Source organism: Lepidochelys kempii, chromosome 3 (genome assembly GCF_965140265.1).
Source record: "Lepidochelys kempii isolate rLepKem1 chromosome 3, rLepKem1.hap2, whole genome shotgun sequence".
Lineage (NCBI taxonomy): Eukaryota > Metazoa > Chordata > Testudines > Cheloniidae > Lepidochelys > Lepidochelys kempii.
Window position 1 is genome coordinate 142,193,647 of NC_133258.1, and position 19,304 is coordinate 142,212,950.

The 19,304-nt window shown below is 39.3% G+C and overlaps 1 protein-coding gene across 3 annotated transcripts in view; it reads right to left on the minus strand.

Moving 5' to 3' along the window:
- Positions 1–19,304, minus strand: part of AHCTF1 (AT-hook containing transcription factor 1) — an 85,479-nt gene that overhangs the window by 4,725 nt on the left and 61,450 nt on the right. For all 3 annotated transcript variants that reach the window (XM_073338312.1, XM_073338314.1, XM_073338313.1), the window contains exons 27-34: positions 16,714–16,909; positions 15,626–15,829; positions 11,924–12,359; positions 9,839–9,959; positions 8,829–8,932; positions 5,686–5,873; positions 1,125–3,018; positions 132–265 (exon numbers count right to left, since the gene is read on the minus strand). In XM_073338312.1, the coding sequence (XP_073194413.1) occupies positions 132–265; positions 1,125–3,018; positions 5,686–5,873; positions 8,829–8,932; positions 9,839–9,959; positions 11,924–12,359; positions 15,626–15,829; positions 16,714–16,909 (3,277 nt within the window). The remainder of the gene's footprint in view (positions 1–131; positions 266–1,124; positions 3,019–5,685; positions 5,874–8,828; positions 8,933–9,838; positions 9,960–11,923; positions 12,360–15,625; positions 15,830–16,713; positions 16,910–19,304) is intronic.

A 19,304-nucleotide genomic window follows, 5' to 3' on the forward strand; every position in this document is an offset into this window, starting at 1 on the left:
ATTTTTCTTGTAAAAACATTACGGTTTTACAGAACAGGGTCTGCAACAGTCATAATTAAAGAATATAGTTTGTAAAAGAGTTACAGAGAAAAGCTTGAAATTGATATGAAGTAATTACAAATATTACTTACCAATTCTTTCACGATCCGTGAAATACTGGATACATGTTTCCTCCTCGACCTCAAAAGGGGGGGTGAGAACACAAACTGAGAAGACAACTCTGGGTCTAAATCCTTGAGCTGTACAGGATGCTCTGCCTTTTCAGCTACAATGACAAAATGTACAGTTAATGTAAATACAAATGATGGGGAAAGATAAAAATACAACTAATATTTAAGCACAGAATAGCAAAACCAAGATTACACCCCAGTAAAAATCTGTTTTTAAATCTAAAACAAGGGTCAAATTGGGCTGTCTCATGGAAGCTCAAAGTTCTGGTACATTCCCATAACGGCTGCATCTTGGTCTCCCAAGTCTTACTGCAAAATGTGAGCCAGATAAAAACTAATCCAATGATGCCTGTCTGGGTATCCAGATAACGTGAAACACTGGCTTTGATAGGTGTGAACTGTTCATCATTTCAGTGACATATTAACTCTTTAGTTCTGGGATAACAAAGCTAACACATAACTACTTCCCAACCAAAGCACACAAGATGCATGAAGGACAATCACATACTGAAGAGCTGCAAAATCTACTGAGAGATGCATCTCATTTTGGTGCTACAAGTAGGGGAACTCAAACTTTACAGAGAATTTGGGAGAGTAACACACTATTTCTTCCACAAATGAAAAACAAAAGGCAGGCGTATGTAATGAAATTAATGATTTGAAATACTTAAGCTAGATAGAAATTAAAAACAAAGACAAAAGATCAGACTAGGTTTCATTCCACTGGACTTGTGATATTTCAACTCCCTCATATTAAGAGGCTTCTATAATAACCGAGTCCCGTAACTCTTAGACACGAGTAAAAAAAAGAACTGTATCCTTCAATATGAATCTTAACTTTTGTATGATTACGTTCCTTACATAAAACTCTACTCAAAATATGTTTCATGTAGTTGACAGGCGAGAATGAAATTGTAAGCATTCCTATTTTGTGTCAGAAAATAATTCAGGTACCTTTTGATTTCTTTGTAAGCTTTGTGAGAGGGGGAGAGAAAAAGAAGGACTCATTTTCCTCTAGGGAGAGCTTCTGATGCATGCCAGTTTTGCTGGATCTGGTCCTCGTAACACGAGTACCATGAACTGCTAAAGTTCTCTCCATTTCATCAAGTCTTGATTCAGTTAGGTCTGCAACTAGCAAAGAAGGATTGCAATCAGTTACTCGAGGCAAGCCTTCTTCCTCTGTGCTTTCCTCTGATACTGACTGTAGTTGCCTCTTTCTGTTTCTATGTCCAGCTCTTGCTGAAGTCCTGGTTGCAGCCAATGCCTCAACTGGCTGAACAGGTGTTTTCTCTAGAGTGGGTTTTCCAGTACCTGTTTTTTCTACTTTAGCAGGTGTAACTCTTGTTGCTCTTCTCTTGGGGGTATCACGCATTTTCGCTCTCTCCTCTGAATGTATGTCTTCCAGAGTGGGTATAGAATCTGTACCTGCAGGCAGATTTAGTGTCCTCCTTCTAATATTTCGTCTAGTAGTTACAGAAGATTTAAGTTCCATTTGATGATGAGAAGGCTTAGATGTATCAAGCTCAAAATTTTCTGAAACTTCCGATGATGTACTAGTCTTTTTCCTCCTGCCTCTTCTAGTTGGCACAGGCAGCTGCTGCTCATAGGGCTCTGTCTCTTGATCAGTAATGATGTTTTCAGTAAGCTGTAAACCAACACTTTTTAGTTTTCTTCCACTTTTACTGGGACTAACTGCCATTTTTACCTTGTGATCAGTGAAAAGTTGGCTATTTTCTTGATCCCCTACTGAACGTTTTGCACCTCTACCAGTCCTTTTAGAAGTAGCAGGTAGCTTAATTGCTTCTTCAGCAAGAGGAATTTCCTCATTAGCCTGTTCAGAAAGTACTGATGCAGGTTCCCTGGCTCTCCTTAACCCTCTCCTTGGGGTACCAACCATCTGTAATGACTGTCCAATAGAATGAACGTTGTCTGATGTTTCTAAATGATTCCCCCTAGTTTTCCTGGAGCCTCTCCTAGGAGTATCAGGGATCTGAGATATTTGCTGATCTTGAGAATTTCCATCAGAATCAAGATGAGAACCTTCATGAATCGCAGAAGTTTCTTTTGTTCGCCTAGCACTTCTCCTCAGGGTACACGGTCCCAACAGATCTGGTATGCCTGCATTTGACAGCTGTTGAGCATCTGTTGAGGGGATATTTAGATTTTTTCTCTTTCGTCCCCTTGGACGTTTAGGTGTCACCACATAGTCTACTTGACAAACACTGGCATTATCTGCATTTGCTTCCTGCCCAGTTGTTAGTGGAGTCTTTATTGACTTCTGGGAACTAGTTACCATTTTGCTCATTAAAGGTATACTTTCATGAACAGACTGTTCCACTACTTCAGAAGTGAATTCTTTACTTCTTGTGTCTTTGATTACATCTAATAAATTTTCAGCAATAGCTACCTTAACAGGTTCAGGCACATATGGGAATGGCTCTGCAATATTCTGAGACTCCTGATCACTAGTTACAGTGGGCACTGAATTCGTAATGTTCTCTTGGTTATCAATATTGCCTACATGATTCATATGCTTGTCCTCTGTTTTTGTGCTAACTGGTTTAGTAGACATATCTAACGTTATAGGGTCTCCTGTCTCAGTTTCACCTTCTTCTCCTTCTAATATTAAAGTAAAATTGCTTTCAGACATGAAAAGCTCTCCATCCCCTTCAGCTGCGTCACATTCATCGGTGTCTTTAGTATCAGGCAAGTCACAAGTGAACTGCTGTTTGATAGCATCAAAGTTATATTGAAGTTTAAGGGTGCCTGATGGATATTGCTCATTAAATGGAGGTGTCTCAGCTGTTTCTTCTGAAGCTTGGACATCAGATGTGCCATCTTCAATAATCTAAAATAAAAGTAAACCGGTTTGTTAGTAATATATTAATGTATGTTCATATATTAGTTTCTGCATATACTAACTTTCAGCAGGCCTTGATATGATTGAGGTCAATGGTGTCCCCTTCTTTTGAATCATTATTGAGCACAATAGTTAGAAGTAAACAAATCATTCTCTATTACACACAAAATGCACGCAATTTAAGGGACTGAAAATAAGTATTTATTACATGGAACCAGATAGTTAAGCAGTTTTAGATTTTCTGTTTACAATTACAAAGATTTTCTAGCAGCAAGGAATCAACTATATTGTTTTATAAGTCTGAGGTAGATCGGAAACTGCCTCCAGTCTATTCTAAGAGGAATGTAAGTAAAGTAAAAGGGTTGAGCCAAAACCCCATATTCAGACATTCTTAAGAACTCCTCAAAAGTGAGCATTCACTTCTCATTTTCCTGCCTCCTGTCCTCTTAACAATTGCTAAGAAATCTTATTAAGAAAGCCTGCCACTCAAGTGTGACTAGGAGACTGACTAAACCCAAGGGACACTGACATTGTACAACCTTCAACACTGACGCAAAGACTGTCAACAGAAAAGTAGACATCCCGCTCTAAGCTCAAGGCTTTAACAATAGGGGAAGAGAAGCCAATGAGGGAAGCCTGCAAGTATGCTAGTGGGAGAAGGAGGTGGGAGTTAGGCAAGGGTAGAAAAGCCCTTCCTATGCTCCAGGTGGCTCCCTACCAGCAGCTGTGTCACCAACCTCAGCAGCTTTGCCTCTCTCATGGCAGCTGCTCCTTTCTTTTCCCCACAGAGGGTTCTTAACTCACTATTCCTAGAACCAAGAGTACTCTGACCTTCTATACCCTGGCCTCCAGTTTCCAAAGCTGGCAAAGGCAGAATGTCTATATACCTTCAGAGTCTCAGCCAAGAAATGGAGACTGCCTCCCTGTGCTTAGCTGTGTGCTCAGAATGTGTGTGTTGTACCCTCCTACCCAGCCCTTTGATCCTGACAAGATGACAACAGTGCAATATCTCTTCTCACCACAGTCATAATACTGCACAGTGATTCTGAGTCTGCCCTGTATGCTGCTCACATGTGTCTCAATAACTCCCACAGCTCTTTCTTCAACCATATGCGGCCAGAGGGGTTGTAAAAATCACATCAGAGATGAAATTCAGTAAGACAACTGGAGGTTTCAACAATTCTATTTTTTAGTTTAAGAATACTGCAGTGAACCACCCTTTAAAATCATAACTAAGAATGTGAGTCTGTCACGGCGGTCATGGATTCCGTGACTTTCTGGGACCTCCATGACTTCTGCAGCAGCTAGTGCAGCTGGTCCGGGGGCTGCCTGAGTAGCTTGGGCAGGCCCTGGGCCAGCTGCATCATCCGCTGCTGGGGCTGTCTCGGGCCACTGTGCCTGCCCCGCCCCCCGCCCCCCCCCAACACCCAAGCATCAGGAGGCGTTTGGGTGTAGGAGGCGGCTCAGGGCTAGGGCAGGTGGTTGGGGCACAGGAGGGGGCGAGAGCTCTGGGCGGTGCTTACCTTGGGGGGGCTCCCCAGAAGCGGCAACATGTCCCTTGACTTCTAGGCGGAGGTGTGGCCAGGGACTGTCTGTGCACTGCCCCCAGCCTGAGTGCCGGCTCCGCAGCTCCCAATGGCCAGGAACCGCAGCCAATGGGAGCTGCAGGGGTGACGCCTGCAGGCAGAGGCAGCATTCAGAGCCCCCCAGTCGCTCCTCTGGCTAGGGACATGTCGCTGCTTCCAGGGAGCCACGCAGAGCCAGGTAGGGAACTTGCCAGCCCCGCCAACACCCCGCCACCCCTCAATCAGTAAAAGGAGCCCTGGCACCCCCGGGACGCCCCAGAGCAGCCAAGATTTAGTCAGGGGTGTATAGTACAAGTCATGAACAGGTCACATGCCATGAATTTTTGTTTACCACCCATGACCCGTGGATGCCTTTTACTAAAAATACCCGTGACTAAAACGTAGCCTTAATCATAACTAATGTCAGAGGTTCTATAAATTGGGATTTGAACCCTAAATAGAATTTCTATTTAGTTGGAAACAACCTGGCAGTCCAATTATTACATTACTGAGAAACTATTTACACTAATTAGGAACAGTGGATAAAATTTTCCAACTATTTAAGTTCCTATGTCACTTTTGAAAACAGGACTTAGGACCCTAAGTCTCTGAAAATTATTGGAGTGTGGGCACCCAAATCACTTCAGCACTTCTGAAAAGTTTATCCAGTGAGCCTCAGTTTTGTTAAAATGAAATTGCACTGCCCCCTCTACTTGCTTTTAGCCTTAAAACAGATGTTTGATTTTGGACCACTTCACATAAGGCCTTGCATAAATGTTTATATTTAAGCAAATCAGATTAATATGTAACTGGTCCAATCTGATTTTGGGAAAAGAGGGACGTTGACTGTGTGTTCTTAGTTTTTTGTATTGCTGTAGCAATACCCATCTTGATTGGGGTCCCATTGTCCGAGGTGCTGTGGAAACACAAAGATCTCTAACTAAGCACTGAAGTTAGTCATGCGAAGTCAATTGAAGAGACTTACAGGTCACATGAAAACATTTAGACGCCAACTGCCAAGCTTCTCAGGTTTCCTAAGAGTTTTTCTGTCTTGTACTAACTTAGTAAAATGGACAAATAATTCACTTACGTTAACTTCTTTAGTTTCAGGAGGACTTTTAGAAGTAGATGTTTTTTCTTGCAGGAACAGAACATTTTCTTTTATTGCAGCTTCCTCTGACTTCTGATCTTCATGTAGGTCCTCAACCCTTTCCTCTTGAAGCTGGTTTTCTGAATGAGTCCTGGGAATATCCTCACTGTGACGGATACTGATCACAGCTGAAAGAGATTTTTGCCCCAGTAAATTTCTGACTTCAAGTTGTCTGACATAAAAAGCTGCACAAGTTGGACTCATTTTAACTGCTGCATAAATACTGAGGATTGTATTAATTGATACTCTGTAGGTATGCTTCTTTAAAACATTGGTCTAGATCCTTGAATCGGGTGTTGGTGGGGCATAGGGAAACAATAGTACTTTTATACAGAAGAATCACTGACAGAGTGGGATAGTGGATATTTCCACACAATACTAATATTCGTGCATGTTTATACACAGGTCAGACAAAACTGATTCAGCAGAATTCAGTTCAATCCACAATTCATTCATCCCAGCCTCATACTGTTAAGACCAACTGATTTCACAAGTGTCCTCTAAGTTGTTTTTTTTTTAAATAAAGGATTTTCCTGTATTGAAAAAATAAAAGTTTGTCTTGCTAATGCGCAGCCATAACAGAGAAATTACCATTTTATAATGGACCAAAGTATGGCATAATCCCAAATGCCAATTTGAGATTTAACACTTAAAACCAGGGATACTCAGCTCTCAGTGGTTCAGGAGCCAAATTAGCCAAAAGAGCCACAGTAGTGCGAGTTCATTGTTTAATATAAAAATTATATAATTCTCACAGCAAAATGACTATTATTTTTATCAACCACAATTGGTTAATAACATAGTAAAAGCATCCTGATTGCTTAATAACTTTTCTTGGTTGACATTATGTGCTGCACAGAGTTGCAGGAGACATTAAAGAGCAACTCGTGGCTTGCAAGTCTCAGTCTAAGTATCACTGACAAACTGTCCAGGCCTTCGGGCTGTACCCTACAGGGCCTCTTTTTGTAATAGAGTAGACCAGGGGAACACATTTCTTGACATGCGATCTGAACAAGACTGTTCCAGAGCTGTAAGAAAGAGTTTTTCTGAGTTAAAATTTTTCAACTAGTGTAAACACTATATTATCTTACATTTAGTGGCAGATTAGCAACAATATTTGATAAGATATCGAAGAGCTACAAAAGGATCTCAAAACTGGGTGACTGGGCAAAAAAAATGGCAGATGAAATTCAATGTGGATAAATGCAAAGTAATGCACATTGGAAAGCATAATCCCAACTATACATATAAAATGATGGGGTCTAAATTAGCTGTTACGCTCAAGAAAGATCTTGGAGTCATTGTGGATAGTTCTCTGAAAACATCCACTCAGTGTGCAGCAGCAGTCAAAAAAGCCAACAGAATCCTGGGAATAATTAAGAAAAGGATAGATAACAGGACAGAAAATATGTTGCCTCTCTATAAATTCATGGTACGCCCACATCTTGAATACTGTGTGCAGATGTGGTTGCCCCATCTCAAAAAAGATATACTGGAATTGGAAAAGGTTCAGAAAAGGGCAACAAAAATGACTATGGTATGGAACAGCTTCCGTATGAGGAGAGATTAATAAGACTGGGACTTTTCAGCTTGGGAAAGAGATGGCTACGGGTAGATATGATTGAGATCTCAAAAATCATGCCTGGTGTAGAGAAAGTAGATAAGGAAGTGTTGTTTACAACTTCTCATAACACAAGAACTAGGGGTCACCAAATGAAATTAATAGGCAGCAGGTATAAAACAAATGAAGTATTTCTTCACACAATGCACAGTTAACCTGTGGAACTCCTTGCCAGAGTTCAAAAAAGAACTAGATACATTCATGGAGGATAGGTCCATCAATGGCTATAAGACAGGATGGGAGGAATGGTGTCCCTAGCCTCTGTCTGGCAGAAGCTGGGAATAAGCGACAGGGGATGGATCACTTGTTAATTACCAGTTCTGTTCATTCCCTCTGGGGCACCTGGCATTGGCTACTGTCGGAAGACGGATACTGGGCTAGATGAACCTTTCACTGACCCAATAGGGTCATTCTTATGTTCTTGAGTAAAGAAATTATTCTTTTTCTGTAAATTCGGTAATAAAATATTCTCTTAAAACAGCATGAACTGGGTCTCAGAACTGTTAATAAAAACAGTTAGAAACCGGCGCACACAGCCAGGAGATGATGATATATTGAGTACAAGACCTATATGCTCTCGCCCCACACAGTGCCAAACAAAAGCTAGCAAAGGACATTACAAGTCTGGGGACAACCAATCTACCTCAAATATCACTTTGGAGGTCTACTTCCTAAGGTCCAAACAGCCGAACTAGTTCACTGTTACATCCAATGCATTATGCCTGCCACATTTCTGCAGCTGTGGAACAGGGTATCAGCAACATTTTCTGCTGGCTTGAAGCCACAAAGAAAAACAATTCCTCTGCCTTGCTATCCACATGGGCTGCCAATGCAATGCCACTGAACTTATCTTGCCTCCATGTAGGATGAGAAAGTAGGTGCTCCATGTTCCAAAACCTAGTAGCCAAGCCCACCTCATTTGGCAAGACTGAATTATGTAGAGATAAAGGGCCTCACACCAAAGAGTCACAAGGAAGGAGTTAAGAGCCCTCAACACTTGAGACAGGAAAAGTGATTGTACAGACACCTTCCCTCCTTGCTACTTCTTTCCTACAGCTTGAGTACCAAGCCCCCTGCCATCAGTTAGAAGGGTGTTTAAAGCGTGTGTCCGTTGCACACTTGAACTCAATTCTGCAGCAAAGATGTACAATTTGCAGCAGTGTGCTATGCACATAGAAACAATGAATTGTAATATCAATTTTCCTAAATCTCCAATTCAATAAAAATGTCTGTGTTAACTCTGCCTCCTCTAAACAGAGGTTCTTTGATAAGTATATTCTAGCTCTAAGTTGACAAAAATTTGCATTGCCAAGCTTCACTTCAATCTGTTAAGTGTGGAGTGACAGGGTAAGTTGTGCATTTAACCCTGGCAGCTCAAATACTTTTTATGAACCTAACTATAGCTACCTTAACTCAACAGTTAAAACTTTCACTTGTTGCTAAATACACCATACATACATACATTCAGAAATTGCTCCTGATGCCTCCAAAGCCTGTGATCTTGTGAGAGGCAGCTCTTTTTCTTCTGATAAAGATGGTATCTTGGACTCTTCGGTGGCGGTTTCACTTTGTAAACAGAAAAGAAACAAGAGGTTGAACCTCTATATGCGTTTTAAAAATGTTTTGTTCTAGTTTTAAAATACTCATGTCCATGCTCATAACAGAACACATTCAGAACAAAAATTGGAACTCCCTACCCCAAAATATTAGCATTCAGCTCAGGTCTCATTGTAACTAACTACACACATACATTAAGTAATGGCATGATTCAAGTATTAAATGTCCCTTCACTCTAAGTGTTTTCATCGTTTAAAAAAATGACAGTAATAAAAATACTGTTTTCTGCAGAACGATTATTTATGTAACTACTAAAACAAAAGTTTAGAACAAGTTGTACAAAAAGTAAGGTCTGTGCCAATAAAGTTACCGTAAATTATTCAATTTTCCTACATGTGCTTAGGTACTTGCAAGACTTTTCAATACAATGAAATACTTAATTAAGAGAGAGCAAGATATATATTTTAAGAAAACTGATTTTGTACAAAATATTGTCAAAATACACAAAAGTAAACCAACTGAAGGAATCCCCCAGAAAACTTTTCAGTCATAGGAACCTTAGATATTACTTTTAATTACATGAGGTACACAATTTTCAGACAAAAGTGAGACTTTCAAGTACAGAGTGTCAGTTTAACAGACTCAAATTGGGAAAGCTTTAAATAACTTCATGATTGAATTAACCAGTTTGTAACCACAGTACTTTGTGAAGACGGTCTTTCTGAGAGTTAATGTTTGATTATTAACCACTGAGGTTATGTTTATGCAGGAAGATGCAAGGAACCCCGATAGGATGTAGGTTATGAAAGTAAAATAGAGAACCAATCTGAACTTAAGACAATAGAGCTTTTAAAGTACAAGAAAGCCAAATGGCACTCATTTGTATACCCAAATTATTTATTTTTACATATTTACCTTTCACCGGCTGACAAACAAGTAGAGGCTCCAGCAACTTGAAAGGTGCTTAAGTGATTCAACACCAACATACCCTCCTCAGGAAGGGTAGGACACGCTATTTCTGTCCTTTCCAGAAATCCTAGGAACAACATTGTTAACAGCTGAACAACAGGTAATTACTTGCATTAAACACAACTCAAGTTCTTTGAAAAAGTTTACCTGGTTTTAAATTACAAACCTCATTATGTGCTTCATTATTTTGCTTATTTAAAATGCAAAAGTGATCTACTAATACACTGCTGTTGTTGAGATTTAAATGCACAAAAAGTCTGAGTTATTGCTCCCACTACAAAAGAAACTAATCTCTCTCACACAATCATAGAAATGTAGGGCTGGAAGGTACTTCAAGTGGTTGAGAACCTTCTGCTGAGAAGTATTTTTCCATTACCGTATAATTTGATGTCATATTTTGTCACCTTTGCCCTCGTATTATTTTTCTTTCAAGGGCAACAAATAAACGAATGACAAAATTTTAGGGGGTAGGAAAAGATGTATATAGTGGCTGACTATTAAAAGTCAAAGAACAACTGGATTAGCTACTGAAAACTTCAAACAAAAGCTTCTAATTTTAAGAACAAAAGATAAAGTCCACCTCTTCCCTTTCTTTGGATTTTGGATATTTATCTCCATATCCTTTATTTTGTTTCTTCTCCATCCTCTTACCAGAGACCTTTCCAATATGCCCTTTTGTGTTTCCATAATGTTGAACACCCTGGTTGAGATGGGCTTGAATTTGGCCTCCCCAGAGGTGGGTAATGCTAGTAACATCCTTTTACTCCACTGCATCCCCAAAAGGTAGGAGGGGAGAGAAGCACAATCAAATGCTTTTGGCACTTGAGCAAGGGATAAAGCTTGATCTTAAACTAATGCATTGCCAGGCTAAACCACTGAACACCACTATCATTTCTGTCTTGTCATACTTCATTTTGTGCATTTCTTTAGCCTCTTTCTGGTCTGGGTGCCTGCTTTCTCCCTCTTCATATTACTCTCAGTGACCTGAATTAGGATCACACTGCTGGACCAAACAAAATGGTTTAAGTAGAAGCAGCACAGACTACCTTCTGCTGCTGCCAGTGATAAAATATCACATTTATACTGCAATTGTACAGAACCCTTTCCATCACAGCCCAACATAACAAGAAGGTTTCTTGTAAAGATTACCTAGTGATTATTATGCTTGCAAAAGCATCTTGTATTTCTTGTCCAACTACAAATGATCGTTAAGGTCACTGAGCTATTTTATTACAGATATTTGGACCTGGATCATTCCCCTCTGCTTATGTAAATAAGTGGAGACTGTAGTTGAGAACTTCTGCTGCTCACATAGACATGGGAGTGAGGCACCTCACTGTCGACAAATCAGCCCCCCAGACCCTGCAGAACCTTTCAATTCAAATACACTATGTGCATTAATACTTGACTGCATAACCCACTGGTGTGAACACAGCAATTTTAAGATTCCATGCCACAAACAGATGGACACTTGCATGTCTCTACCAGAAATAGTGTATCTTGGATACAATTCAATAGACAGAAAAGATTACTATACAGTCCCAATATGATGTTTTCAAATATGTCTAACTTATCAACATTTTCAAATAGATCAAAGGCCTTCTCAATGAGGACTAAGCCTATGACAAATCTGAAGCAACTGTTTAATCCTAAGCATCAAAGAATGGGTAAAAATGCAGCTGATGAAAAGTCTTTCATACTCAAACACCAAAAACAAAACAAAAAACAAACAAACAAAACAAAAAACCCACATGTAAACCCAAACTAGAAATATCCGCTTTCAAAAATAAGAAATTGTTGCCTCTTGGCTGAGACTAAGCACAAGGAATGTCAGCCCAAAGCACAACATATGAGAAAGTTAAGGATGCCTCAAAATAGAGGCTTACAGTGGAAGGATCTTTTCAAATATGGAGGCCTAGCACACTATATCAATATTAGCTACTGTCCACTATAATTATCATTTAACCTTTTAAAGGGCACCCAAATGGTCATTTAATTAGATTACTTAAGTGACCACATGACAACACATACCAGTTTGTTTCTCCAGCTCTGAAGAAGTCTGTTGTTCAAACTGCAAAGGCTCACTTTTGACAACCTCACTGCCTTCTTCCTCCATCTCTTCCTGTATGATAGCAACACCTTCGCCGGAAGAATTAGCTGGTTTAGAAGTTATGAAGATAACATCATCCTCAAAGTCGCCTGGTGATCTTGCATCATGATATTCCAAGGTAGTCTGGTCTGACCTGGCAGAAAAATTACTAGTTTCTTTGCTGACTTCCATTTTCTCCAGGACATCTCCTGCTATACCTTTTGAGGACTCATTCATTTCTGCAGGATCCTCCCCGGGACAGCTCAAAGTAAAGGGAGAAACTTTATCTCTGTCCTTAGACCAAGTGTCCTCCATTTGAACTCCAAGGTTATGTTCAGATGAAGCTACAAGGGGTTTTGTTTTATCATCTCCCAGCATCTTTATTTAAAACAAACAAACAAAAAAAACAAATAAATTAGAGTCATAAATGAAACCCAAATTTTTCCAGGGAATAAAGACATATGAAACTTATTTCTGATATTTGGACATAGTCAATATACTGACAATTAAAGCTATTTCTTAACCATGTTACTAATACCATCTTAGCTTTTAAAACTAGAGTTTAAAAATTGAATGGACTTTTCACTACAGTATTTATTCACTGATTTCAGACAGCTTGGAGGGTTAAAGTGAACTGTGGTCAGTTTATTTTCTGGTTTCAGAGTAGCAGCCGTGTTAGTCTGTATTCACAAAAAGAAAAGGAGGACTTGTGGCACCTTAGAGAATAACAAATTTATTTGAACATAAGTTTTGTGAGCTACAGCTCACTTCATCAGATGCTCAAATAAGCTTATGCTCAAATAAATTTGTTAGTCTCTAAGGTGCCACAAGTACTCCTTTTCAGTTTATTTTCTGTTTGTAGTCTCACTTTCTGGTTCTCATATTCCAACCCACTACTGTTTTCAAGTTTTCAAAAAGAGGGAACTTCCCTTACACATTAAGGTTGGCCCTAGTCTACTTGACAATGTCACTTTAAATAATATCCATTTTATATAGATTATAAAAAGGTTTCAGTGTTCATTAGTCTTACAGTCTGGAACAAGTAGATTAAAGTTACCATACTCCACTATTGAGATTTAAAAATAAATTATTAACATACATGAACTCTCCATACAAGTATTAATAAATCTTATCATGACTTGTATTTGTTACCTTTAAAAGACCATTTGTGCTTGGTCAACCTGTTATCTGTATATTCTGTTCAAATTCCAAAAATGGTAGCCATATATTATAAAATCTACTGGATACGGATATAAGACTGTCTCTTTTTTCCACTGAAATGATTTCCCATACTTCAATTCTCCATGCCACTATTGCACATCTGGCTGCTAGCAGGAATTGTATCATCAGTGGATCCTTCCTCAAATCAATAACCTCCTTTGGATAGTAACCTAACAGAGTCAGTATGGGTTCCTTGGGTTGGTAGCATAACTTTAGTTATCCTGAAAGTTCTATTTATTATTTTTCTCCAAAATATCATTTCAGGACATTCCACCACATATGCAGAAAGGTCCCTATTTCCTCACATCCTCTCCAGAATTTATGACTCTTTTGTTCATATTTTCTTTAGTTTAAATGGAATGAAATACCATTGATAAAGCATTCTGTAATAATTTTCCTTAATAGTTACACAAATAAATGAAATTTTGGCCTTTCTCCAGACACTCGTTTCAAAGTGAGATCTGCTTTTAGATCCTTTCTCCATTTTTCCAGTCTTCTCTTCTAGATCCATCAGTAACAATGTTACACCATGCACAGATCAGGCCCTTAGAGGAGGCCTTTCTTGTAATTAGTATTTCTATCCTTGTTTTAATGGTCTCCTGAAACTTGGGCTTCCTACAGGGGATATGATATTAGGCTTTAGTTGCAAATAAGCCAAAATTGGCATATTATTTTCCAAGAACTCATGGTGAATATTGTTTGAGATATCTGTATCTCTGTTGTATTATGAGTGAAGATTTTAGCACTAACAATGACAAGTCCTTGTGGCATCTTAGAGACTAAAAAATTTATTTGGGCATAAGCTTTCGTGGGCTATAACCCACTTCATCAGACAAATGGAATGAAAAATACAGTAGGCAGGTATAAATATACAGTAGGAGGGATAACTCAGTGGTTTGAGCATTGGCCTGCTAAACCCAGGGTTGTGAGTTCAATCCTTGAGGGGGCCATTTAGGGATCTGGGGCAAAAATTGGGGATTGGCCCTGCTTTGAGCATGGGGTTGAACTAGATCTCCTGAGGTCCCTTCCAACCCTGATATTCTATGATTCTATGGGCACATGAAAAGATGGGAGTTGCCTTACCAAGTGTGTGTGTGTGTGTGGGGGGGGGTTGTTAGTGCTAATGAGGCTAATTCAATCAGGGTGGATGTGGCCCATTCCCAACAGTTGACAAGAAGGTGTGACTACCCAAATCTGAACTTCCATGAGGTAAGCCTATTGCACTGAATTCCAGACAGCTTCCCTGCCCAGGAAACATACTTAACACCTTTTTGAAGGATTATCACTGAGAAACCATCAAGACTGCAACTTGAGGCCATCTATTTTGCTTGTCTTAACTGTTAGCTCACCCTGCCCCCAGAACAATGGTTTATCTACAGGGGCAAGAAGCATGGGTGGAAGGGAAAGGAAATTCTCAGCAGGGTACATGGCAGAAAGATAAGAGACCTTACTTAATAGCAAAGTTCTGCTCTACGCAGGTGGTGTGATCATTGCCAAACATAAGGACTAGCAGGAGAGAGCAGCCAGGAGGGAGTCTGCCCGCCTGAAATGTTGACAACTTAAGACTATCAGAAGGTGTGAGATCAGATGTGAGTAGCATACTTCCCAGGACTTCTGTTGCTTTCAAAAATCTGTAACTCTCGGGTGCTTTAATAATAAAGTTTTTGTGGTTAAGAAATCCCTTTGTTAAGCCTGTGTTCCTTCTTTCCCACCATATTGCCTCTGAAGGGGTTAAACTAGAAGCTAAGTGATCACAGCATGGTGGAGCATGTATAAGTGACTGGGGGGATCAGCAGGTGCCATATGGGGTCTAGGACAGCTAGATGGTGGCATCCCACATTCTGAGGAAAGGAGTCAGATGTGAGGTCTGAGCTTAAGGGTATGCCAAATGGTCCCAGAGCCAGAAATAGTGATTAGACACTACCCTGGACCCAGCTGGCTTAGAAGAATGTGAGACCCAGCTACCGTGTCCACTTGTGTACTAGGCCAGGTTGTAACAGTATTAATTTCCATAATTCTACCATTAAAGAACAGCTGGCCAATGATTGTATAACCTTTTTCTTCCTATACAATTGAAATATTTTCAGTGGTACATAGATTGCAATTTCCTGAAAGAATTTATATGGAAGAGCAGCTTGTATTTCCTGTCCAAAAACTTGTGATAGGACTGTTACGGTCATTGCGCTATTTCATTATACTTGAATCTCCGTTTGCATGAATTCTATTACCATTAGAATAGTTTTTGATTTCTGAGTTAATTTTTGCTTATCCTTTGACTTGCCATTATACACACATAACATACACTGAACAATCTACAATGACATACTGCAAAAGCTTTTAAAAAACATACACCAAGTTGCAATCTACAAAGCTTTAAAACTCTCCACCATCACTTCCCTTTCACCAACTGTAGCCCAGCTTACCCCAGCTGTCCATTTGGAAGTTGCATTCTCTTCCCTGAATGAAATTCTGGGTTCTTTTGCCCGTAGAGGAGGAGTAATTGATCTTCCTGAAGATGCAGAAGGAGTTGCTATGGGTGTGGTACGAAGACTGGATCTCAAAATAGATTGCAGAGTAAATCCAGGGAACCCAGAAGCAGCAGATGATGTGGCCAAAGCTTTAGCTCTCTATGTAAAGGAATAAACATCTTAATTTGATCTCTGAACTGAAGACTACATGCAAAGTGTCAATTTCATGGAACATCACTGCTGCACAAGCTGCGCGAACCGGGCATTGAAAGATGGGTCATGAAAATTATTAAACATATGGAAAGTAATCTGTATGAAGAGATATTTAAGATTGAGGATGTAATTTCAGAACAAAGATAAATAAGTATGGTCATGACAGAGTACAAAGAGAACGGCACCAAATAGATAAATCAAAAGTTCCTTCATACTTTCATTATTCAACAGAGAGATTCAAATATGGCAGCAAACTGTAAACACAAAAAAATGTATGTATGAATAATGAAACAATGGCACTTATGGTCATAAGATACCGTTGAGGCCATGAGGTTAATGAAGTTCACAAACAGACTGACATTTATACGCATAAAAACGTCTACAGTTACAGTAGATGGGAGAAGAAAATATAAGGGATATAAACCATCAGGCTTAGGAATTTAAGTCAAACTAGCTACTAGGGGCTAAAATAAACTTCCCCTAGGGGCTAGTTATTCCATAATTGGCATAATAAGTATTTGGACATGTTGACATTCCCCATTTCAGCACTCTTGCCCTGCACGTCAATAAAAATAAATTTGTTTTATAAAGCTATTTGGTAAAGTATAAACTGTTAATAGATAACATAATTTTATCATTTTGTAATACTCCTCTCCTTAAGTCGGTTTTCCACATATTGCTTCTAATGGAATTAGGTACATACAAATAAAATGCATATATGGGAGATCCAACAATTCAATACCTACATGCTTGGCATTATGTATTGTGGGGTGTTTTTTTTTCCCATAAAAGAAATTTAAAAATATTTCAAGTTTACCAATTCTACATACCTTAACCACAAGAGGAGTCTCCAACAAATTCAACTCTGATGCTCTTGAAATGTTCGTGTGCAATATGGGGCTCCGTGAGTTTGACTGTAATGGACTGGATATAGTACATGAAGTAGAAGCTCTACATGGTGTCTGCCAATTACTCTCAAATGAGGGAGAACACAGAGGAACAGGACGAACCACCAAATCCAGCAATCTGCGGAGATTTAAATGAGGATATTAATATAATAGCCATCACAGAAACTTGGTGGAATGAGGATGATCAATGGGACAAGTAATACCAGAGTACAAAATATATCGGAAGGACAGAACAGGTCGTGCTGGTTGGAGAGTGGCTCTATATGTGAAAGAAAACGTAGAATCAAATGAAGTAAAAATCTTAAAAGAACCAAACTGTACCATAGAATCTCTATGTATCGTAATTTCATGCTCAAATAATAAGAATATATCAGTAGGGATATATTATCAACCAGCTAACCAGGATGGTGATCGTGACTGAAATGCTCAGGGAGATTAGAGATGCTATAAAAATAAAAAAAAACTCAATAATAATGGGAGATTTCAACTATCCCCATATTGACTGGGTACATGTCACCTCAGGATGGGGTGCAGAGATAAAGTTTCTTGACACCTTAAATGACTGCTTCTTGGAGCAGCTAATTTGGGAACCCACAAGAGGAGAGGCAATTCTTGATTTAGTCTTAAGTGGAGCACAGGATCCGGTCCAAGAGGTGATATAGCTGGACCACTTGGTAATAGTGACCATAATATAATTAAATTTAACATCCCTGTGGCGGGGAAAACACCACAGCAGTCCAACATTGTAGCATTTAATTTCAGAAAAGGGGACTACACAACAATGAGGAAGTTAGTTAAACAGAAATTAAAAAGGTACACGGCCAAAAATGAAATCTCTGCAATCTGCATGGAAACTTTTTAGACACCATAATAGAGGCTCAACTTAAAATGTATACCCCACATTTAAAAACATAGTAAGAGAACCAAAAAAGCGACACCATGGCTAAACAAAGTAAAAGAAGCAGTGTGAGACAAAAATGCATCCTTTAAAAAGTGGAAGTTAAATCCTAGTGAGGAAATAGAAAGCAGCATAAACTCTGGCAAGTGAAGTGTAAAAATACAATTAGGAAGGCGAAAAAAGAATTTGAAGAACGGCTAGCCAAAGACTCAAAAAGTAATAGCAAAATTATTTTTAAGTACGTCAGAACCAGGTAGCCTGAGAAACAACCAGTTTGGCCACTGGAGCATCGAGATGCTAAAGGAGCACTCAAGGACGATAAAGCCATTGTGGAGAAACCAAATGAATTCTTTGCATCCGTCTTCACGGTTGAGGATGTGAGGGAGATTCCCAAACCTGAACCCTTCTTTTAAAGTGACAGATCGGAGGAATTAGAGGAGGGTTTGGAACAAACTGATAAACTAAACAGTAATAAGTCACCAGGACCAGATGGTATTCACACAAGAGCTCTGAAGGAACTCAAATGTGAAAGTGCAGAACTAACTGTGGTTTGTAACCTATCATTTAAATCAGTTTCTGCACCAAATGACTGGAGGATAGCTAATGTGATGCCAATTTTTAAAAAGGGCTCCAGAGGTGATCCTGGCAATTACAGGCCAGTAAGCCTGACTTCAATACTGGGCAAACTGGTTGAAACTATAGTAAAGAACAAAATTGTCAGACACAGATGAACATAATTTGTTGAAAAGTCAACATGGTTTTTGTAAAAGGAAATCATGCCTCACCAGTCTACTAAAATTCTTTTGGGGAGGGCCGTGGGAGGGAAGTGTTTCAAACAAGCATGTGGACAAGGGGGATTCCAGTGAATATAGAGTACTTAGATTTTCAGAAAGCCTTTAACAAGGTGCCTCACAAAGGCTCCTAAGCAAAGTAAGTTGTCCTGGGATAAGAGGAAAGGTTCTCTCATGGATTGGTAACTGGTGAAAAGATACAAAACAAAGGGTAGGAATAAATGGTCATTTTACAGACTGGAGAGAGGTAAAGAGTGGTGTCCAGCAGGGGTCTGTACTGGGACCAATCCTATTCATCATTGATAAATGATCTGGAAAAAGAAATTAACAGTGAGGTGGCAAAATTTGCAGATGATACAAAACTACTCAAGATAGTTAAGTCCAAAGCAGATTGCGAAGAACTACAAAAGGATCTCACAATACTTGGTGACTGGGCAACAAAATTGCAGATGAAATTCAATGTGGATAAATGCAAAGTAATGTACATTGGAAAACAAACCTAACCATACATATAAAATGATGGGGTCTAACTTAGCTGTTACCACTCAAGAAAGAGACCTTGGAGTCACTGGATATTTCTCTGAAAACATCCATTCAATGTGAAGTGGCAATCAAGAAAGCAAACAATTTTGGGAATCATTAAAAAAGGGATAGATAATAAGACAGAAAATATCATATTGCCGCTCTATAAATCCATGGTACACCCACATCTTGAATATTGTGTGCAGATGTGGTGGCCCATCTCAAAAAAGATATTGGAATTGAAAAAGGTTCAGAAAAGAGCAATAAAAATGACTAGGGATATAGAACAGCTTCCATGTGAG